We start from the raw sequence: 18,277 nt of genomic DNA, 5'->3' as shown, positions 1-18,277 counted from the left end.
ATCGTGTACCAAAAATCCAGAGAACAATACTGCATAGATTAAATCTAGCACTATTTCTATACTTGCATGTGGTTTGCATCTAAATGGGAGGATTGCCCCAACATGCCATACTTTTATATTTCCAGTAATATTTTTTAAGTGTTTTTTGCTATTTTGGTTTCACTAGTCTTACTGAAAAAAGTAAAAAAAAATCACCAGTTTTGTGCAAAGAGTGCTAGTCGATGCTAATAAAAACTACATCTTAGAGATTAGGGGCTAGGAGCAAAGTAAAAAAACACTGGATTCAGTGTAAAAGATGCATTAAGACAGGCTTACTTGTACTGAGATACGATAATCACTCCAGCTTGTAATTAGTTGGGCATATATTAACCAGCAGATCTACTGTTATTGCTGAGCTGCAACTGCTGAAATGTGTTAAGATACAACATATAGCTCCATTAATAATGAAAACTGAGTAGCAATATAATTAATTTTAGAAGTGCGTGGTGCAAGTTTGGTTCTACTAAACTTATACCAAAAAACTGGGGTATTGTGAAGAACTACTAAGGAAAGGCAGTAAGTAAAAATAGCTTTTACAAGCATTTGGTTTACGGTTTCAGCAGATCTGTTATCAAAGAGCAGACCTCTCAATTTACCCAAATCACAAGGGGATGCATATAGTAAACACTGTTTATTATAAAACGCCCTTTGTTCTTCAGTCCTTCTGAGTTTGGTGTTTCAGTGAAAAAGAATGTTGGTTGAATAATGGTACAACCCACAGAATAGCTTAAAGATAAGGAAAGAATGACTCATACAGATTTATTCAGCAATTTGTCCCATGTGAATACCTCAGCAAAAAGAACGGAGGGGCAGCAAAAGGTCTACCAAACTAGTTAAGTTGTATGTCTTAAATCTATTTAAAATCAAGTTTAAAAAACTTGTTTAGATTTTATTTACGTGCAATAAAAAGACTAACTTATGCATAAAGAAATCTTCTCAACACTAAAATGTTTTACTGGTGTATGTGAACCAGTAAAGTGAAAAACATGTAAGGCTTTGCAAGCCATTTTTGAGATACGTGGAATTTCAGGTTCAGATATAGAGAAATCAAGGGTTAAATTTTGGCTGCATACTAACATTTCAAAGCTTGCCTGCTTGTTTTTCTTTTAGAATTCCGAAAATGTACTTACTGTTAAAAATAAACCTTTACTACCAATAATAATAACATATCATTATGTCTGAATGCTTTACAAACCGTAGTACTTCAAAAAGAATTCAGCATGTACAAGTCAAAGATAGTATTTAGAAGGAAACAAAAGAAATATGCTAACATTTTTTCTCACCACAAACACAGGCATCTTACCAATTTAGTTTTAATTGGATATCACAAATGACCTTTACAGTCTACTTTATAATTTAAATAGATCGAAAGGTTTTGATGAAAATATTTAAAAGATGAGCAAGTTCACTATTAATTTGTTTGAACAGCAGGTTTTAAACACAGTAGGTTCACTTGGAGAGACTGGACTACCTATCCTTCTGTTTTCACATGTTGAAGGTGAAGGTAGGTGTCTCAAATTACTAGCAATAGGTGTGTAAAGTAACAGTCCATACACTTTTTAACCAGATTTAATGTTATAATTTATTGTAGACAATTAAGTGCCAGGTATTATGTGCTTTACTTTCATTTCAAGTTTCATCCAACACTGGGTTCTTACTACAAATGAACAAAGGCACCTATTATTTTTTGGCTTCATTTGGCCAGAAGTTAGGAAGACTGGAGAACTATAAGATCTAAGCACGTTATAGGGATTCTACTTCCCCTTTGCTTGACAATCATGGTGGAATGGGATCCTGGTATGCAACCATACTTTTCCTTCATATTTGCTTTGATTGATCTAATAGGCCAGACAAGAAATCAGTTGAGTTTTACTAAAAAGTGTAAAAGCAAGAGGCTTCTTTACACTTAAATTGATTAAGCAACTTACATTTTACCTTATCTCAACTAAACCATCCAATGGAAGGAATATACTAGAAAACAGTACCTTTTTGGTTTCAAATTGTGCTTCCTCCTGACAGCATCCTCTGCAATCAGGATCCAGCTGAAGCAGGTTGAACTGTCCGAGAAGATCACAAGAGCTGCAGAGCAAGTTGCTAGAAAAGCCTAACTCTCTGCATGCCTCTGATGAAAACTCTGCCCCAAAAGCAGAAACCTGAAAATAAAAAATGGGGAAATAAAACACAATTCCATGTTTATATTACAAAGTTTCCCCAAAAGAGAACATGGGGTTGTCAAAAACTAACACATTGAAGACAAGTTACTGAAATGTTTCTTTCGGAGATACATTCTTTTAAATTTAAATTTTTTTTTTGAAATGGGAGTCTTGCTGTTGTCACCAGGCTGGAGGGCAGTGGTGCAATCTCGGCTCACTGCAACCTCTGCCTCCTGGGTTCAAGCGATTCTCCTGCCTCAGCCTCCTGAGTAGCTGGGATTACAGGCGCACGCCACCACACCTAGCTAATTTTTGTATTTTTAGTAGAGACGGGGTTTCACCATGTTGGCCAGGATGGTCTTGATCTCTTGACCTCGTGATCCACCCACCTCCTCAGCCTCCCAAAGTGTTGGGATTACAGGCATGAGCCACCGCACCCAGCAATAAATTCTTTTTTAAACTCTGTAACCTTACACAATAGTCTGGTTTCTCCCACCTCCCCTACAAGCTTTTTTTCTTAAACATCTATCATCTTTCAGCTTAGCTAAAACATGGATTAACAAGAAAAGATATATCATTGTTCATGATGTTTATTACATAAATATTTTCTTAAAGATTTATTGTTTTAAAAAGGAATTTTCTTATAAGAAAAAATAATTTTAGTTTCATTTTAAGAACTCAACATCTGTTCATAAGGGTCTATGGAGTAAGATTAACTATAGGGTTTATCTACAGTCACATTCAGCAGAAGAAGGACAGGAAAGGGGATGGTGTAGGCAACAGCATGCCAGAATTCAAGCTTTTGATTTTAGGTAATAGTGCCACCACTTACAAGATGTGTGACCCTGGGCAAACTATCCTCCCCAAGCTTTCCTCACTCATAAAGTAAGGGGCAATACTTCCTACATAAAACAGATTGCTATGGTTACTTTATATAAATCATTACATTTGGCGGGGCGCGGTGGCTCAACCCTGTAATCCCAGCACTTTGGGAGGCCGAGATGGGCGGATCACGAGGTCAGGAGATCGAGACCATCCTGGCTAACACGGTGAAACCCCGTCTCTACTAAAAAATACAAAAAACTAGCCAGGCGCGGTGGCGGGCGCCTGTAGTCCCAACTACTCGGGAGGCTGAGGCAGGAGAATGGCGTGAACCCGGGAGGCGGAGCTTGCAGTGAGCTGAGATCCGGCCACTGCACTCCAGCCTGGGCGGCAGAGCGAGACTCCGTCTCAAAAAAAAAAAAAAAAATCATTACATTTAATCAGAGATGATTTAATCAATCAGAATGGCTGACAAAAGCAGGCTTTCAACAATATTCTCTTCCCTCATCCATTCTTTTTTATGTATCAGTGAATGTGGTATACCTCCATTTGTCTGAGGCCAATCCCTCTACTTGCTCTTTGGATTCTATCTTCTCTATCTTCACAGATACTTCATTTCATCAATACCTCAACCTTTAGGTATATTTAAGCCCTATGGTCCTAACTGCTCTTCCCACGTTCTGTCATTTCTGAATTGTTACTACAGCTTGGTTTCTATTATTTTTTCCTAACTCCCCAAACTCATTAATATAGCCTGGTTTCTGCTCCTACTACTCCACAAAATTTGCCCAACATTACCAAATGCAAAGGTATTCAAAACTGTTCTGCTTCAACTACCCCGTCCAAAAGCTTGTCCTCCTTTTCTTTTCTCTTCTCTGCATCTCTTAAATGCTATTGTTTCCCACAGTTCTGTTTTTGGCTCTCTCTTAGTTTTACATGCCTTCTATTTATTACTGCATATTTATCCATGGCTTCAGATAAGCATTTATTGAAAACTCTTAAATATTTTTTCTTGAATGTCAGGCTTCCAAAGCCAACAGTCCACTCAACATCACATTTAGGTGTTGAATAAGCATTGCAAGTTCAAAATCTGCAACAGTGAAACTTACTTTTTTCTTAAATCTATTCTTCCTAAGGTATTCAGTATCTCAATAAAATGGCACCATTTCTCTGACAAGCTAGTTGCCCAGATCAGTCATCCTACTGACCTACACTCCATATTCTTCGCCATTCTCACAACCAATTAATATATTTTCATAATTCTCTTAAAGAGCTCTCAAGTCTTTTCCTGCCTCAGTGGCTTAAATGTTCACTGCCAAAGCTACTTCTCATTACTTCCTCAATTCCTCCAGCTATAAGGAATTCCTATAGTACCCTGAAGTATAAAAGCCCTACTCAAACACACTTTTGCTCGTAGTCTCCCCTATATTTAAGATTCTGTTTCCACTTCTTCACCTTGTAATATCCTACTTACTTTCAAGAATCTAATCAGTATGGGTCTTTTAGGAAGCGTTCCTGACAATAAACAAATAAATAAGATCTCAATCATTAGCCACAATTTTCTTCGAGAAAGTTGTGCACAGTTGTAAAACAGTACTGTTCATGACACTGTACTATGTAAATATGACTCCTCAACAATACTATGAACTCTTCGATGGCAAGCATTAAGTTGTTTCTCTGTCTTTCCCTCACTTCTGACAGTTTTCATATACCTGCTGAATACATAAATTGGACAAAGCCACAGCTTCAGGTAGGGAAAATTTCAGATTGACTGCAACTGATTGATCTTCTAGACCAAGGGTCTGCAAACTTTATGCAAAGGGCCAGATAATTATGTTAGGCTTTTGTGGCTATATGGTTTCTGTACATCTATTCAACTCAGCTATGGCAGTGCAAGAACTAGTCACAGATAACACACGAATGAATGAATGAATGAGTGTGTCTGTGTTCCAGTGAAACTTGGTTTTATTTTGCTATTTATGTTAATTCGTTCTACAAAAACAGGGTTGACTGAATTTGGCCCACCAGTTGCAGTGTGTCAATCCTTTTCTAAACTCACGAGGTAGATTAATATCCAGTGGCATTTCCCAATGAAAAGAAAATTTGAGTACTTGTTGGCATATTCACCCAAAATGCTGATTTGATATTTTATACATCTTTAATCCTATCTCTGTAATAATGTCATATGTATATATTTTTCAAAACAGATGAAACATCCCAGCCTAGTGGGAGGGATCTGAGACTTTATTGGTTAATTTGTGTGGTTGATTTCTCTAGTTTAACTATAAGACACTTGCTACTACACTAGTACTTTGGGTAATTTCTCCATCAGTAAAGTGATCTGCCTCATCTATTTCACAGGTTAATTTGAAAATCAAATGTAACAATGAGCAGAATGTGTTTTCCAAAGACAAGGCAATCAATATGTATCAAAGGCTGCATCAATGTGTATACATCATTTCACATGTTTTTACAATGTTAGTCCTCCACTGAGAAGTGGGATCTATGTACCCTCCCCTTGAATCTGGGCAGGGGCCATGGCTGTTTTGAACAACAGAGTTTAAAGGAAGTTATGTGATTCTGAGGGTAGGTCGTAAAAGAGCAAACAGCCTCTGCCTGGCTAGCATTCTTTTTCTAGGAACATCAGCTTTGGAACTTAGCCAATCTGCTGTATAGAAGTCTATACTAGAGAGACAACATGGAAGGGCCCATGTAGAGAGCAACTGAAAACTCCAGCTGACAACCAGTATCAGCTACTAGACATGTGAGTAAACCACCTTCAGATTTCAGGCCCTAATGTTTCAACTGAGGTCTGAGACACCATAGAACAGAAAAGCCATCCCTGCTGTGCCCTGTCAGAATTGCTAACCCTCAGAATTTGAAAGCAAAATAACAAACTGTTTTACACCACTAAATTTTAGGGTAATTCTGTTTTGCAGCCATAGTTACTGAAAGAGGCAGAAAGAGTGAAATTGAAATCACTTTGGAAATTGTGAACTCCGGAAATTGTGAACTCCTTAACAAGCGTAAAAAACTGTTACCAAAACCGTTAAACAACAAAATAAGAACCTCAAATGAATAATCATGCAATCATACTACTTGGTTTTATTCTGGCATTTACGGAGCACCTACTGACTGAGCATGACTATGCAAAACATCATGTATTTCAAAGTCTTAACACATCTAGATTCTAATGCCATCACAGAGCAACCTTTTTTTTTTTTTTTTTTTTTTTTTGAGACGGAGTCTCACGCTGTTGCCCAGGTTGGAGTGCAGTGGCGCGATCTCGGCTCACTGCAAGCTCCGCCTCCTGGGTTCACGCCATTCTCCTGCCTCAGCCTCCTGAGTAGCTAGGACTACAGGCGCCCGCCACCGCGCCCGGCTAATTTTTTGTATTTTTAGTAGAGACGGGGTTTCACTGTGGTCTCGATCTCCTGACCTTGTGATCCGCCTGCCTCGGCCTCCCAAAGTGCTGGGATTACAGGCTTGAGCCACCGCGCCCGGCCACAACCTTACTTCTAAACAGGGAGTATTATCATTTATCTCACAGAGTTTTGAGGATTAAAGAAGTGCACAGAAAGCATCTAGCATCCCGCCCAGTACAGAGTAGGTACTGAATACATGTTGGTATTAGGCTCACCTTCCACTGTGAAAGCACACTTAAAAATTACAAAACACTATATAAATGTTTTTAACACTATACTAGACATGGGATAAAAGATTAAGTATAGGGGAGATAGAAGGTATCGAGTTTCTTAAGTAAACACTTTTTTCTAGCTGTTCTATCACTGGTTTTGCAGACTTAAGGTTTTGAATTTAAGGACATCAGAAAGTATTTTTAAGTACCTGGCAGGTAAATGCTAATATACGAGAGTTTGATATTACTCCTGCCATCCTTTTATTGCCAAAAGTAACTGATTGGCATTTAAATTTGCACATTAAGAGCAAATATTAAATTTTAGATTAATTAGCCACACTTGAAAGAAAGACAAGGATTCTAAGGACAGGGTTCCTGGCTAGGATAACCATTTAGCTTTCTCTATTTCAAAGCAAAATTGACAAATTAAGTTGCTTGGTTGGGTGCGGTGGCTCACGCCTTTAATCTCAGCGCTTTGGCAGGCCAAGGCAGGTGGATCACCTGAGGTCAGGAGTTTCAGACTAGCCTCGCCAACATGGTGAAACCCTGTCTCTACTAATAATACAAAAAAATTAGCCGGGGGTGGTGGCGCATACCTGTAATCTCGGTTACTTGGGAGGCTGAGGCAGGAGAATCGTTTGAACCCGGGAGGCGGAGGTTGCAGTGAGTTGAGATTGTGCCATTGCACTTCAGCCTGAGTGACAAGTGTGACAAGTGACAAGGCTCTATTCCCTCCTTCTCCATGCATTACTCATTGTTTTATTTTTCTAGTATTAATGAGTTATTTCTAGATTAGAGTTGGCAGCAGAGAAACCGGCTTAACTTTCCTATACCATTACCTTAAAAATCTGATATAGCTATACATCTTGTTACACTTACACCTACATATTCATTATCTCTTCACTGGTCTTTATAACTCTCTGAGCAAACTTCAAATCTGAGACAAAAGCAAACAGATGGGATTACAGAATGAACTCTATGAAAATGAATACCAGAAACATGGCCATTACAGCAAGCTCTTATAAAGCAGCAGATATCTTGTTAAGTACTTTACATTATTATTCCATCTAATCTTAACCATCTTGTGAAACAGGTATTGTTATCACCATTTCATAAAGAAAAAAACAGGTTTAGGATAGTTAAGGTAATTTGTCTAAGACCACACAGGAAACAAGAAATGACAGCATCAAGATTCTAATTCTAGCATGCTCTCTATGCCCCGAACCACTGACTACCATATTTCACAGAATCCATGATACACCATTATTGTATGTACCACTAATAATAAAAGCACCAACAATTATAACTGTGTGATCTAAAAGACCCAGCGAGATATTAACCTGAGAACAAATGGAGTGGGGGGTATCTCAGAAAGAATGATACACAATTATCATTCTATACCACTTGTTAGTGTAGTGCCTTTTTGAATGAGAAAATATTACATATGATCTGAATGAAGGATTGAATATCATCACTTAGTTCTGGGGAATGCTAGTAAACAACTCCCTTAGACTGTACTAAAGTATCACTTTTCTATTGCTTATTTAAGCATATTCTATGTATTTTCAGATTAAATCATTTTATATCCAGTTGTTATCTCGTTGAAATATTGACAAATATGCAGTTATTAACTTGAAATTAAAGCTATTCAGAGGAGTAGTTAATGGTAAAAAGTCAACTTGTCTAGTATAAGAAACTCAGAGGTATCAATTAACAAAATATGAGTGCAGTCCCAATGACAGTTTTATCCATAGCAGTATCTCAATCTCAAAGTGTCAAGAAATTGTTCCCTCATCCCCTTTTAAGCTCCTTTGGGAGCTTCCAAAGATTTCACTACTGCCAACTTCTTATGCCACCTGATCTTTTTTTCCCCTTGGGCCAACTGTGACATGCAGTTTCCAACTTCTTAGTGTTTTTTCAACAATTACCTATACCCCTTTTCATTTTCAAGGTTTTTCTTGCTTTCTTAAAAGCACTAGTTACTACAGAAGAGACATGAATAAACCTTAGGGAAGTTGTAACAGTTCAATAAGGGTGAATTGTCCAGCACTCTCTCTTTTCTGAGTCATTTTTGTATTTTTGAGATGGTTGGGCTTCCTCACTGCTCTACACAAATTGCAAATATCCTGTTGACTTTGATGGCACTAAGCAACAACACAGACAAACTGGGGCCATTTACACTTCAGAGGGACTTAAATGAACAAATACATACGAGACACAATGAAGGGAATATAAAATAAAAATGGTTCCTGTATTCCCTTTGGCTACATTCTAATTGGCACAGGGACAGGAGGAGTGGAGGGATACTGAGACACACACACAGAGCTATGATTTGGCTAAGACCGTGTGGATTTGCATAATACAGTATAAAGTATGATGATACAAGGCCAGGGGTAGTGGCTCAAGCCAGTAATCCCAGCACTTTGGGAGGCTGAGGCAGGCGATCATGAGGTCAGGAGTTCGAGACCAGCCTGGCCAACATGGTGAAATCCCGTCTCCACTAAATATACAAAAAATTAGCCAGGCATGGGGGTGTGTGCCTATAATCCTAGCTACTCGGGAGGCCGAGGCAGGAGAGTCGCTTGAACCTGGGAGGCAGAGATTGCACCAATGCACTTCATCCTAGGCGACAATGTGAGACTCAGTCTCAAAAAAAACAAAAACAAAAACAAAAACAAAGTATGGTGATACAACATGCAAGGGAGAAATTACATGTAACTTTGCAAGTCTGGAAGTGGAATGTGAGTTAAGTTTTGCATTCTATTGAAACATCTTAGTTCAGGGAGAAAGAGATAAAGAAACAAAGGCCAAGAGTAAATAATTTGCCTTAGTTATTAGAAGATAAAACTAAAAAATACATTTCATTAAAAGTAGTGTACTTTCCACTAAATTATACATCATGAGTATGAATTCAATAGGCAGAGTTTGAGAGAGAAAGGCTGCATATGATGGCTGTCTTTGGGAATATTTGGTGGAATGGTGTGGCTGTGGCTGATAACCCAATAGTTTCATTTGATGGCTTACTGTGTTGTAAGTTAGGATGTTCCATCCTGTGGGGGTCACATTCACAAAAAAATGGATAAGTTGATTCCTGCCTCAAAAGGTTTCAGTCTGGCCGGGCGCGGTGGCTCACGCCTGTAATCCCAGCACTTTGGGAGGCTGAGGCGGGTGGATCATGAGGTCAAGAGATCAAGACCATCCTGGCCAACATGGTGAAACCCCGTCCCTACTAAAAATACAAAAATTAGCTGGGCGTGGTGACATGCACCTGTAATCCCAGCTACGTGGGAGGCTGAGGCAGGAGATTCACTTGAACCTGGGAGGTGGAGGTTGCAGTGAGCCGAGATGGCGCCATTGCACTCCAGCCTAGCAACAGAGTGAGACTCCGTCTCAAAAAAAAAAAAAAAAAAAAAAGGTTTCAGTCTAACATTTACTTACTAGCTAGAGTTGCACAGCTACCACAAATTTTTGAATCATATCTAAGGCAAAGTCCAAGCATGTGCATTTTTTAACCTCTCCTCCTTCCAACAATTTTCATCTACACACCTCCAGTTGGGATCACTGATAATAGAGCTCTATGAAGCTTACTGAAGCTGATAATAGTTTCCCAACAGATTTCATACTTCCAGGTTTTCAGACCTTTGCTTGTGGGTTCTCTAATTAATTAATCAAACATTTCACTTATACATCAAGTATTGTATTACTCTGTATATATATCACTAGAGATAAAACAGTCAACAGGAAAGACAGGGTACTTCCCTTTGGGGGTGGGTAGGAGAATGCCAAAGAACAAGAAATTATTAAAGAAAACTATGGAAAGTATCTCAGAAAATAAATACTGATCACCATTGGAGCACATAGAAAGACTCTTAATCCAAACCTGGGGTATAGCAAAGCTTTGTTGGAGGAAGTGATTTCTCTGCTAAGAACAGAAAGAGAGTAAGTAGAAGATAGCCATATTTTTTTGTTGTAGGGTAGGAGAAAGGGAGCAGAGAATGAGAAGCTGGGAAGCGGCTTCTAGGTAATGAAAACACCATGTTCAAAGATCTGGTGAGGGAGAATACGGTATGTGAAATAAGCTAAACAAGTGATGCCAATTCTCCACTTGTACCTTTCTGCTCTCCTAATAGACGTAAATGTTGGGGAATAAGCCTGGACAGACAAACAAGTGCCTCCTTAAGGAACTTTGAGGAAGACAGACTTCACCTTAAAAGCAATAAGCAGCCACTGAAGAGTTTTAATCATGACAGATTTAAGTTTTAGGCAGATTACTTGACGCACTGTAGAGATTGGAAATGAAATGATGAGATGGGAGACCAGTTAAGGAAGCTGTTGTAATTCTAGGCAAAGATAGTGGCCTGAACGTAAGTATTAACTGTGGAAACAGAATTATTAAGTGGACTGGCTTAGAGATTTTTAAGGCTTCAACGACTAATTGAATTCAGAGAGTGAAAGGAAAGAGGATTTAAAATGACTTTTTTTTTTGAGATGGAGTCCCGCTGTGTTACCCAGACTGGAGTGCAATAGTGCGATCTCGGTTCACTATAACCTCCGCCTCCTGGGTTCAAGTGATTCTCCTGCCTCAGCCTCCTGAGTAGGCATGTGCCACCACGCCCAGCTATTTTTATATTTTTACTAGAGACGGGGTTTCACCGTGTTGGTCAGACTAGTCTTGAACTCCTGACCTCAGGTGATTTGCCCACCTCAGCCTCCCAAAGTGCTAGGAATACAGGTATGAGCCACTGCACCTGGCCAAAAATGACTAATTTTTGGCTTGGGCAATTGGGAAGCCGACAAAGGCAAAGCCAATCATTTAGATTCTGAATACAGCCAGGGATAATTCAAAGGGTGAACCAAGAGGCTGTTATTTTTGAGGAGAGAGATATTTATGGCCTGAATGATTAACAACTGGATGAATTTGAGATATTTAGGAATTAAAATCAGTAAGTTTCAGTAATTCCCTGGATATGAGATATGTAAGGAAAGGAGTCAAATATGACACCCAAATTTCTGGCTTGGATTCTGTGAACAGTCACTGTGGTACACTGTTTAATTAACTCTTATCATTATTACACATGGAATTAGTTAATTCCATAAATTCCTCCTCTCCTGGTATGCACACTTTGCAAAGTGACTCTGTCATTCCTTCCATGTAGGGATGGAATCTATTTCCCCATCCCTGAAATGTGAACTAGTCTTGTGACTTGCTTTGACAAATATGTGATGGAATGTATGTGATTTCCAAGGCAAGGCCTTAGGAGGCATTGTAGCTTTTACCCTTTTGGAGTGCTGCCCTGAGAGTGCCATGAAAAGAAGTTGGTCTGGCCGACTGGAGGATGAGAGGTCACATGGAAGAGAACCAAGTCCTGGAGCTGACAGCACCAACTATGAAAAGTGGTAACCCTGGGACCTTTCAGTTTAGTTGACCTACTAGGTCAATAAAAAGCATCAATGAGGCCAGGGGAAAACCAACATAGGTGGAGTAGTTCTACTCCACTGACCCAGAATTATGAGAAATCGTGGCTGTTTTAAGCTACCAGGTTTACAGTGTGGTTACACAGCTATAAGACAACTGACAAAGACAGAGGGAGATCAAAAAAAGACAACCTGAAATGTTATTCTCAAATGACCTAAAGATACGCAAAAACTCTTAAACAGTAGAAAGTTTAGGGAGAGGTAGGTGATCCAATAATTCCTAGCACCAAATGCCTGAATAACAAGAGCAATGGAATGTTAATTAGAGAAGTTAAGAATCTACCTTTTGGATAAAGTAGCCAAAGCAAACAGGCAGGATGCTTTCAAGCTCTTTGAGAAAGGAAAGCAGAGGTGTTCACGGAGGACTCCGGGGTAGTCCCTCACACCCTCAACCTTGGATAAGTAAATTAAACCAGCTCTCCTTATTAGAGACTGCCTGAAGAATTAAGGTAGGATAAAAAACGTAAAAGCTTTCAGCACTATGCCTAAAATTTTATTATTCACACAGCAAAACATGGATATGAGAAAAAATGTTAAAAGTACACCTTTCCCATTCAAAGGTATTCTGCCTTTCTCTATTCTGCCAATAGAGAAAAATGAAATAAAAAACAATGTCTTAAAGACAACGAACATCATTAGTTTGTACACCTTTCCCATTCAAAGGTATTCTGCCTTTCTCTATTCTGCCAATAGAGAAAAATGAAATAAAAAACAATGTCTTAAAGACAACGAACATCATTAAAAAATTAACTTCAAAAATAAATTATACTTTGGTATAGATAGCTCCTTTTACTCCAACAACATTGTTTAAAAGCACAAATCGCACTCAAGCGCACCCAGCCATTTGTGAATAGCAGAGGAGAACGGAGGTTAAGAGGCTAACAGAAGTGGTGAAAATGAGAGAGCGCGCGCGAGAGAAAGGCAAACAGAAACTGTTCTCCTGGACCAAAGACTTGAAGACTTGCCTCTAAGATTTGGAAGTCTCGTCATGAGCTCTTGCAGTTCTGCCCGTTTAAAAACAACCTTCACTTCTTGCCAAGCTTTATTATTTCCCCCTCCCACCCGGTGTGATTTACAGATTGTTTTTAGCTAGAGCCGTATAAGAGAAGCTAAGTATCAAAGACAATCTGAAGTCAGGAGAAAACTGCTGCCAGAAACCCAAGGCGGGGAAGAACAAGGATCAACCGAGAAATTAAGCCACGTTGCATTCCGGCCGCAGCAGTCATTAAGGAGTCCTCCCCGCCCTTTTCAACCAGGACTGAATGTTGCGTCTTCCTCAGCTGCAATCTCTCCTACTCTCCCTGTGGCAGCTGCGAAGGTGATCTACACTCACCGCTTGAAGCACAGTCGCCAACAACAACCGTAGCCCAAACGTCGGCACCAGCCACCCACTCAGCCCAGCCGCCATCGCTACCATTTTCCGCAGGTTTCTGGCTGCCTAGAAGGACCCCTTAGCTAGGGCCGTCCACTCCAGAGCCTGATCCAAAATAGAACGCTAACGGCCGTTGCCCTTACATCTCTTATTTGGAAGTGACAGGTATTAAATAACGGCATATGAGGGCTTAAAAGTCATCAAATACAAAGACAGTCACTGGGTGCTTTCGATTACCCAAATCAGGCACTTTCCTAAACTCCCCACTTCTTTGCTTCTACGGTCTCCTTTCTTTCATTCACGACACTTCGTCAAGCAGCCAAGAAGCCACGCCTTAGCCAGTTTTAGCCCTGCCTTCTTCTCCAAGTTTACCCAATTGAACGTCGTCTTGATTGAGCTCTGTGGCAGAGGAAACCAACCGTAAACCGAACCAAGAGCGAAGCGCAGGGGCTCTTCGGTCCAATAATTGGACCCGAACGGGAGGAGGGGCGGGGCTTCTGGTTGCCGAGCAGCGTACGCGGATGCGTGCGCGTGGTGGCGGAGGGGGATGGGCGGGGGCGGGGCTGAGGGCGGCGCAGCCGCAGCGCTAGTGGAGGGGCGCGCGGCCGCGAGCAAAGGAGGGAGGGAAGGAAGGAAGAGAGGAAGGCGGGCAGGCAGGCGGGCGCGGGGGTCGAGGACTGAGGCAGTAGAAGGAGGCGAGAGCCCGGCAGCCGCTTCGCGCTGTTTGCTGCGCGGGCTTTTGGAGGGGGCGGCCGTTGAGTCGGCTGAGGAGAAGCGGACACCGGCGGCGTTGGTGCTAGCGCCTGGGGGAGGGGGACTAGAGAGGCGAGAAGGGGGGTCGCTGCGGTGGTTCTCTCGCTGTCGCGCTCTCTTTGCCTCGCTCCCGGCTCGGCGGGCTCCTCCCGGCGTCTCTCTCGCCTCCGGGGCCCCGCTCCCCGCCCCCGCGGTATGTCTTGATCCCGAGCAGCGGGTTTCATGGGGCTTCTCAGGATTATGATGCCGCCCAAGTTGCAGCTGCTGGCGGTGGTGGCCTTCGCGGTGGCGATGCTCTTCTTGGAAAACCAGATCCAGAAACTGGAGGAGTCCCGCTCGAAGCTAGGTGAGGAACTGAACTGCCCCGGGCTGAGTGCTGTGGAAGGGGCCGAGGAGGCACTGCCGCCGGAGCAAGTGGGCGTTTGTCTAACCTGGGGTCTGGCTCGGGGGCTGAAAGAGGTTTCAAAGAGAACCGGGAACTAGGGGCAGCGAGGGCACGAGCTCCAAGAATGGGTTGAATTAAGCTTGAGTGGCGTGCTGGGCTCGCGAGGTCACGGGACAGAGGTTGCAAGGTTGGGCTTCCCGAGCCAAAGGGATGCCCCGAAGTAGGCATTCCACGGAGAGAGTGAGAGAGAAGACCGAACTCAATGGGGAGCGGGTGTTGCTGGTGGAGACAGAAGCGCTCAGCATCGCGTGTTCTCTTGGAAGTCGTACAGAAAGCCCTGGCAATGTCAGACGAGGGGTATTCTAATTTGAGCTATGGGCATCTGGATACGAATTCTTCTGGGGGTTCATGAAGGGATAGGTGCGCAGAAATGGAAGGAGATGCTGCGACGATGGAGAGTAAAATAAATACACTGTAGCGAGTTGCACTCTTGTGCTAGGGGCAGCAAGGGACCTTATAATTGCTAGTTGAGGGGGGCTGGCGGGGTAGTGCAGGAACGCGAGTGAAAAGCTTCATCGGAGTACGGAAATGAGGGTCCGGAGATTTAAAGTCTTTAGTGGCGCTAAACTGATGAATTGGGGCTTGAGAATAGGGATGCCTATGTATGTTGCTTCGCGGCAGTGTTGATGTGAATTTCGAAGAGGAGGGAACGCTGAAGGGGAATTATGTAGTGAAGTTTGTTAAAGGAAAAGTAGGATTATGCGGAAAGTTAACCATGTGGTTAAATACCTTAAAGGGTTAACAGGTGCTTTCATGTGTGAAGGGTTCTGAAGTACAAAAAGTTGGTGCGAAGTTGTGAAAGGCCAGAAAAAAAGCACAGAGAATAGGTACTTTCGGATTAATAGGGAACTTTGGCATTTGGAAGAGCTCAGCATGGAGAGCGAGAGTTAAAAGAATTGACATTGATAAATTTTGATTTAAAAATGTGCATGGCACTTAAAAATCAACTCAAGAGGATGTAATTTGAATATGGAAAAGTAATGTGAAGTGTTTTTTGCATACTTTCACCTCAAAATCATTTTGAATACCTTTGAGAAGCCAGCAAAACAAAAGAAAACAAAACAAAAAAACCCCAGCAGTATAATTTAGACTAAGAAATAGATGTTACTGTGAATGGATGATTAATTTTTAGGAAAAATGTACCAGAAAATAATTGTGATATACGTACAGCAGCTATTTTGGTACAAGGCTTTGCAAAAGCCTTGACATTTTAAAGAGCCTTGAAAGAAAAACCATCAAGTAAATCTGAATGAAGTGCAACTAAAGTTGGAGAAAAACCAAAGATACTCCCAGTCCTCAACTCTAAATTCGAAGAGATACGCAGTTTATTTACCAGTTCTTTTATTAATATGTATCTTGTATGATGGAAAAAAATGTCCACTTTAAATATTGAAGGTTATCCAGTACGGTTTTTCTTTTGTATCCATTTAGCGACATTCAGGGTCATTATTGATCATTATTCTGGTCATTGATCATTATTGGTCATTATTCTGGCGTCATTAATGATCCAGCTCTACAGAAAAAAGAAAAGACTCCTCTTTGGAATTCTCTGGAGTTGATTTCTTAGACACATTACAGTGGGTTAGAATGACTTAAGTTTTTGGTTTTCCTCCTTGGCTAACATTTTTTTCCCCATATACTTGAAAATTGCTTCCATAGACACAATCTGAATAATTTTTAAAAGAAAATTCTCTGAAGACGTATAATGCCACAGTTAAAATATAAAGTGCTTTCTTGTGATACAAGAAAGAAAATTTCATAAAAAATAGTAAATATGCATCAAAATCCTCCTGGGACTACAGGTAAGTCTACCTGGGACTACAGGTGGGTGTTACCATGCCTAGCAGAGGAAACCATATTTTGACAACCAGATTCTGTACTAGGCACTTTTCATCTTAGATACTCATGTTTAAAGTAAGAACACCATTTAAAGCCATTTTTGGCCAGACGCAGTGGCTCACGCCTGTAATTCCAGCACTTTGGGAGGCCGAGGCCGGCGGATCATTTGAGGTCAGGAGTTCGAGACCAGCCTCGCCAACATGGTGAAACCCTATCTCTACTAAAAATACAAAAATTAGTCGGGCGTGGTGGCGGGCGCCTGTAATCCCAGCTACTCAGGAGGCTAAGGTATGAGAACCACTTGGACCTGGGAGGCAGAGATTGCAGTGAGCCTAGATCGCACCACTGCACTCCAGCCTGGGCAAAGAGCGAGCCTCAGTCTCAAATAAAACCAAAAAACAACAGAAAGCCATTTTTGCAGGTGCAGAAACAGGCTTAGAGGTTATATAACTTGCCCAAGACCACATCACATTTAAGTGGCAGAGCCAGGATTGCAACCCAGTTATGTCTGATTCCAAATCAATTGCTCCTTTAATTATGTCCGGTTGCTTAAGACTTTATATTGACATTACGCCAAGATTTAGCTATTTGAATAGAGTTTTAAAATTGTAATATCAATGTTTAATTGCATTTATTGCTAAGAATGAATATCATTCAGAGAAAATTGAATTTCTGACACAAAGGAATTGGTTTAGTGTAACGTCTGCCCCTTGTTTATATTCATGTAATGAACATAATTATGTTACCCAATGAAACAACTGAAATAGATAGCTTATTTTTACTATAGGAAAAAAAAATCTAGCTGTTTTCCATATGTGCAAAATCACAATGTTAAAAAAGCATTTTTATTTTGGCATTAAAAAAACCCTATTAAACATTTTGTCCTTAAAAGTAGTTATTATCATTTTCATTGTAGAAGATTCCAAAGCATAGTATTGTCTGATACTGGCTTTAATATTCCTTGATTTGAGAATATAGTATTTTGATGGTAAGACCTCTAATAGAGCAATAGATGTATTCAAAACTGAGGTATACTCATTGACTACTTGGGAAATTCACTAATTAGGAATTCCTGAAAAAAAATTCAGTAATATAGTTTTTTTATTTTTATTTTTTAAAAAACAAATATGGCATTGTGGTGCACATATTACAATGAAGCTTGCTCTTTTTGCCTTGAATGTCATAGACATCTTTCCAGGTCAGTACATATAGATGTGACTTACTCATTCTATTAGTAATAGCTGTATAATACTCCAAAGTATGCATGTATCATAAATTTTTTTTTTTTTTTTTTTTTTGAGACGGAGTCTCGCTCTGTGGCCCAGGCTGGAGTGCAGTGGCCGGATCTCAGCTCACTGCAAGCTCCGCCTCCCAGGTTCACGCCATTCTCCTGCCTCAGCCTCCCAAGTAGCTGGGACTACAGGCACCCACCACCACGCCCGGCTAGTTTTTTGTATTTTTTAGTAGAGACGGGGTTTCACCGTTTTAGCCAGGATGGTCTCGATCTCCTGACCTCGTGATCCGCCTGTCTCGGCCTCCCAAAGTGCTGGGATTACAGGCTTGAGCCACCGCGCCCGGCCTAAATTATTAAGCCATTATTCTAGTAACGGACATTCAGTTTGTCCCCCATCTGTCGTGTGTGTGTGTGTGTATGTGTGTGTATATATACACATATATAATTTTTTGACTTTTTTTCTTAGTATTATAAACAATTACAGGAAACATCCTTATATATCTGTTTA

General features: G+C 40.8%; 2 protein-coding genes across 4 annotated transcripts in view; one reads left to right on the top strand and one right to left on the bottom strand.

Annotated features, from left to right (window-relative positions):
• Positions 1-13,604, bottom strand: part of SELENOF (selenoprotein F) — a 50,192-nt gene extending 36,588 nt beyond the window's left edge. Inside the window, exons 1-2 of the mRNA XM_024793097.2 lie at positions 13,460-13,604; positions 2,025-2,192 (exon numbers count right to left, since the gene is read on the bottom strand). Of these exons, the coding sequence (XP_024648865.1) occupies positions 2,025-2,192; positions 13,460-13,543 (252 nt within the window). The 5' untranslated portion in view covers positions 13,544-13,604. The remainder of the gene's footprint in view (positions 1-2,024; positions 2,193-13,459) is intronic.
• Positions 13,605-14,071: 467 nt separating this feature from the next.
• Positions 14,072-18,277, top strand: part of LOC105482793 (heparan sulfate 2-O-sulfotransferase 1) — a 197,153-nt gene continuing 192,947 nt past the window's right edge. For 2 of the 3 annotated variants that reach the window (XM_011743133.3, XM_011743132.2), the window contains exon 1: positions 14,072-14,597. In XM_011743133.3, coding sequence (XP_011741435.1) covers positions 14,474-14,597 — 124 coding nt within the window. In that variant the 5' untranslated portion in view covers positions 14,072-14,473. The remainder of the gene's footprint in view (positions 14,598-18,277) is intronic. The other variant, XM_011743134.3, reaches the window with a different exon arrangement.

The sequence above is a fragment of the Macaca nemestrina genome, chromosome 1, assembly GCF_043159975.1.
Source record: "Macaca nemestrina isolate mMacNem1 chromosome 1, mMacNem.hap1, whole genome shotgun sequence".
Taxonomy (NCBI): domain Eukaryota; kingdom Metazoa; phylum Chordata; class Mammalia; order Primates; family Cercopithecidae; genus Macaca; species Macaca nemestrina.
The sequence above is the reverse complement of the archived record's forward strand: the minus strand, read 5'-3'. Positions and strand labels throughout refer to the sequence as shown.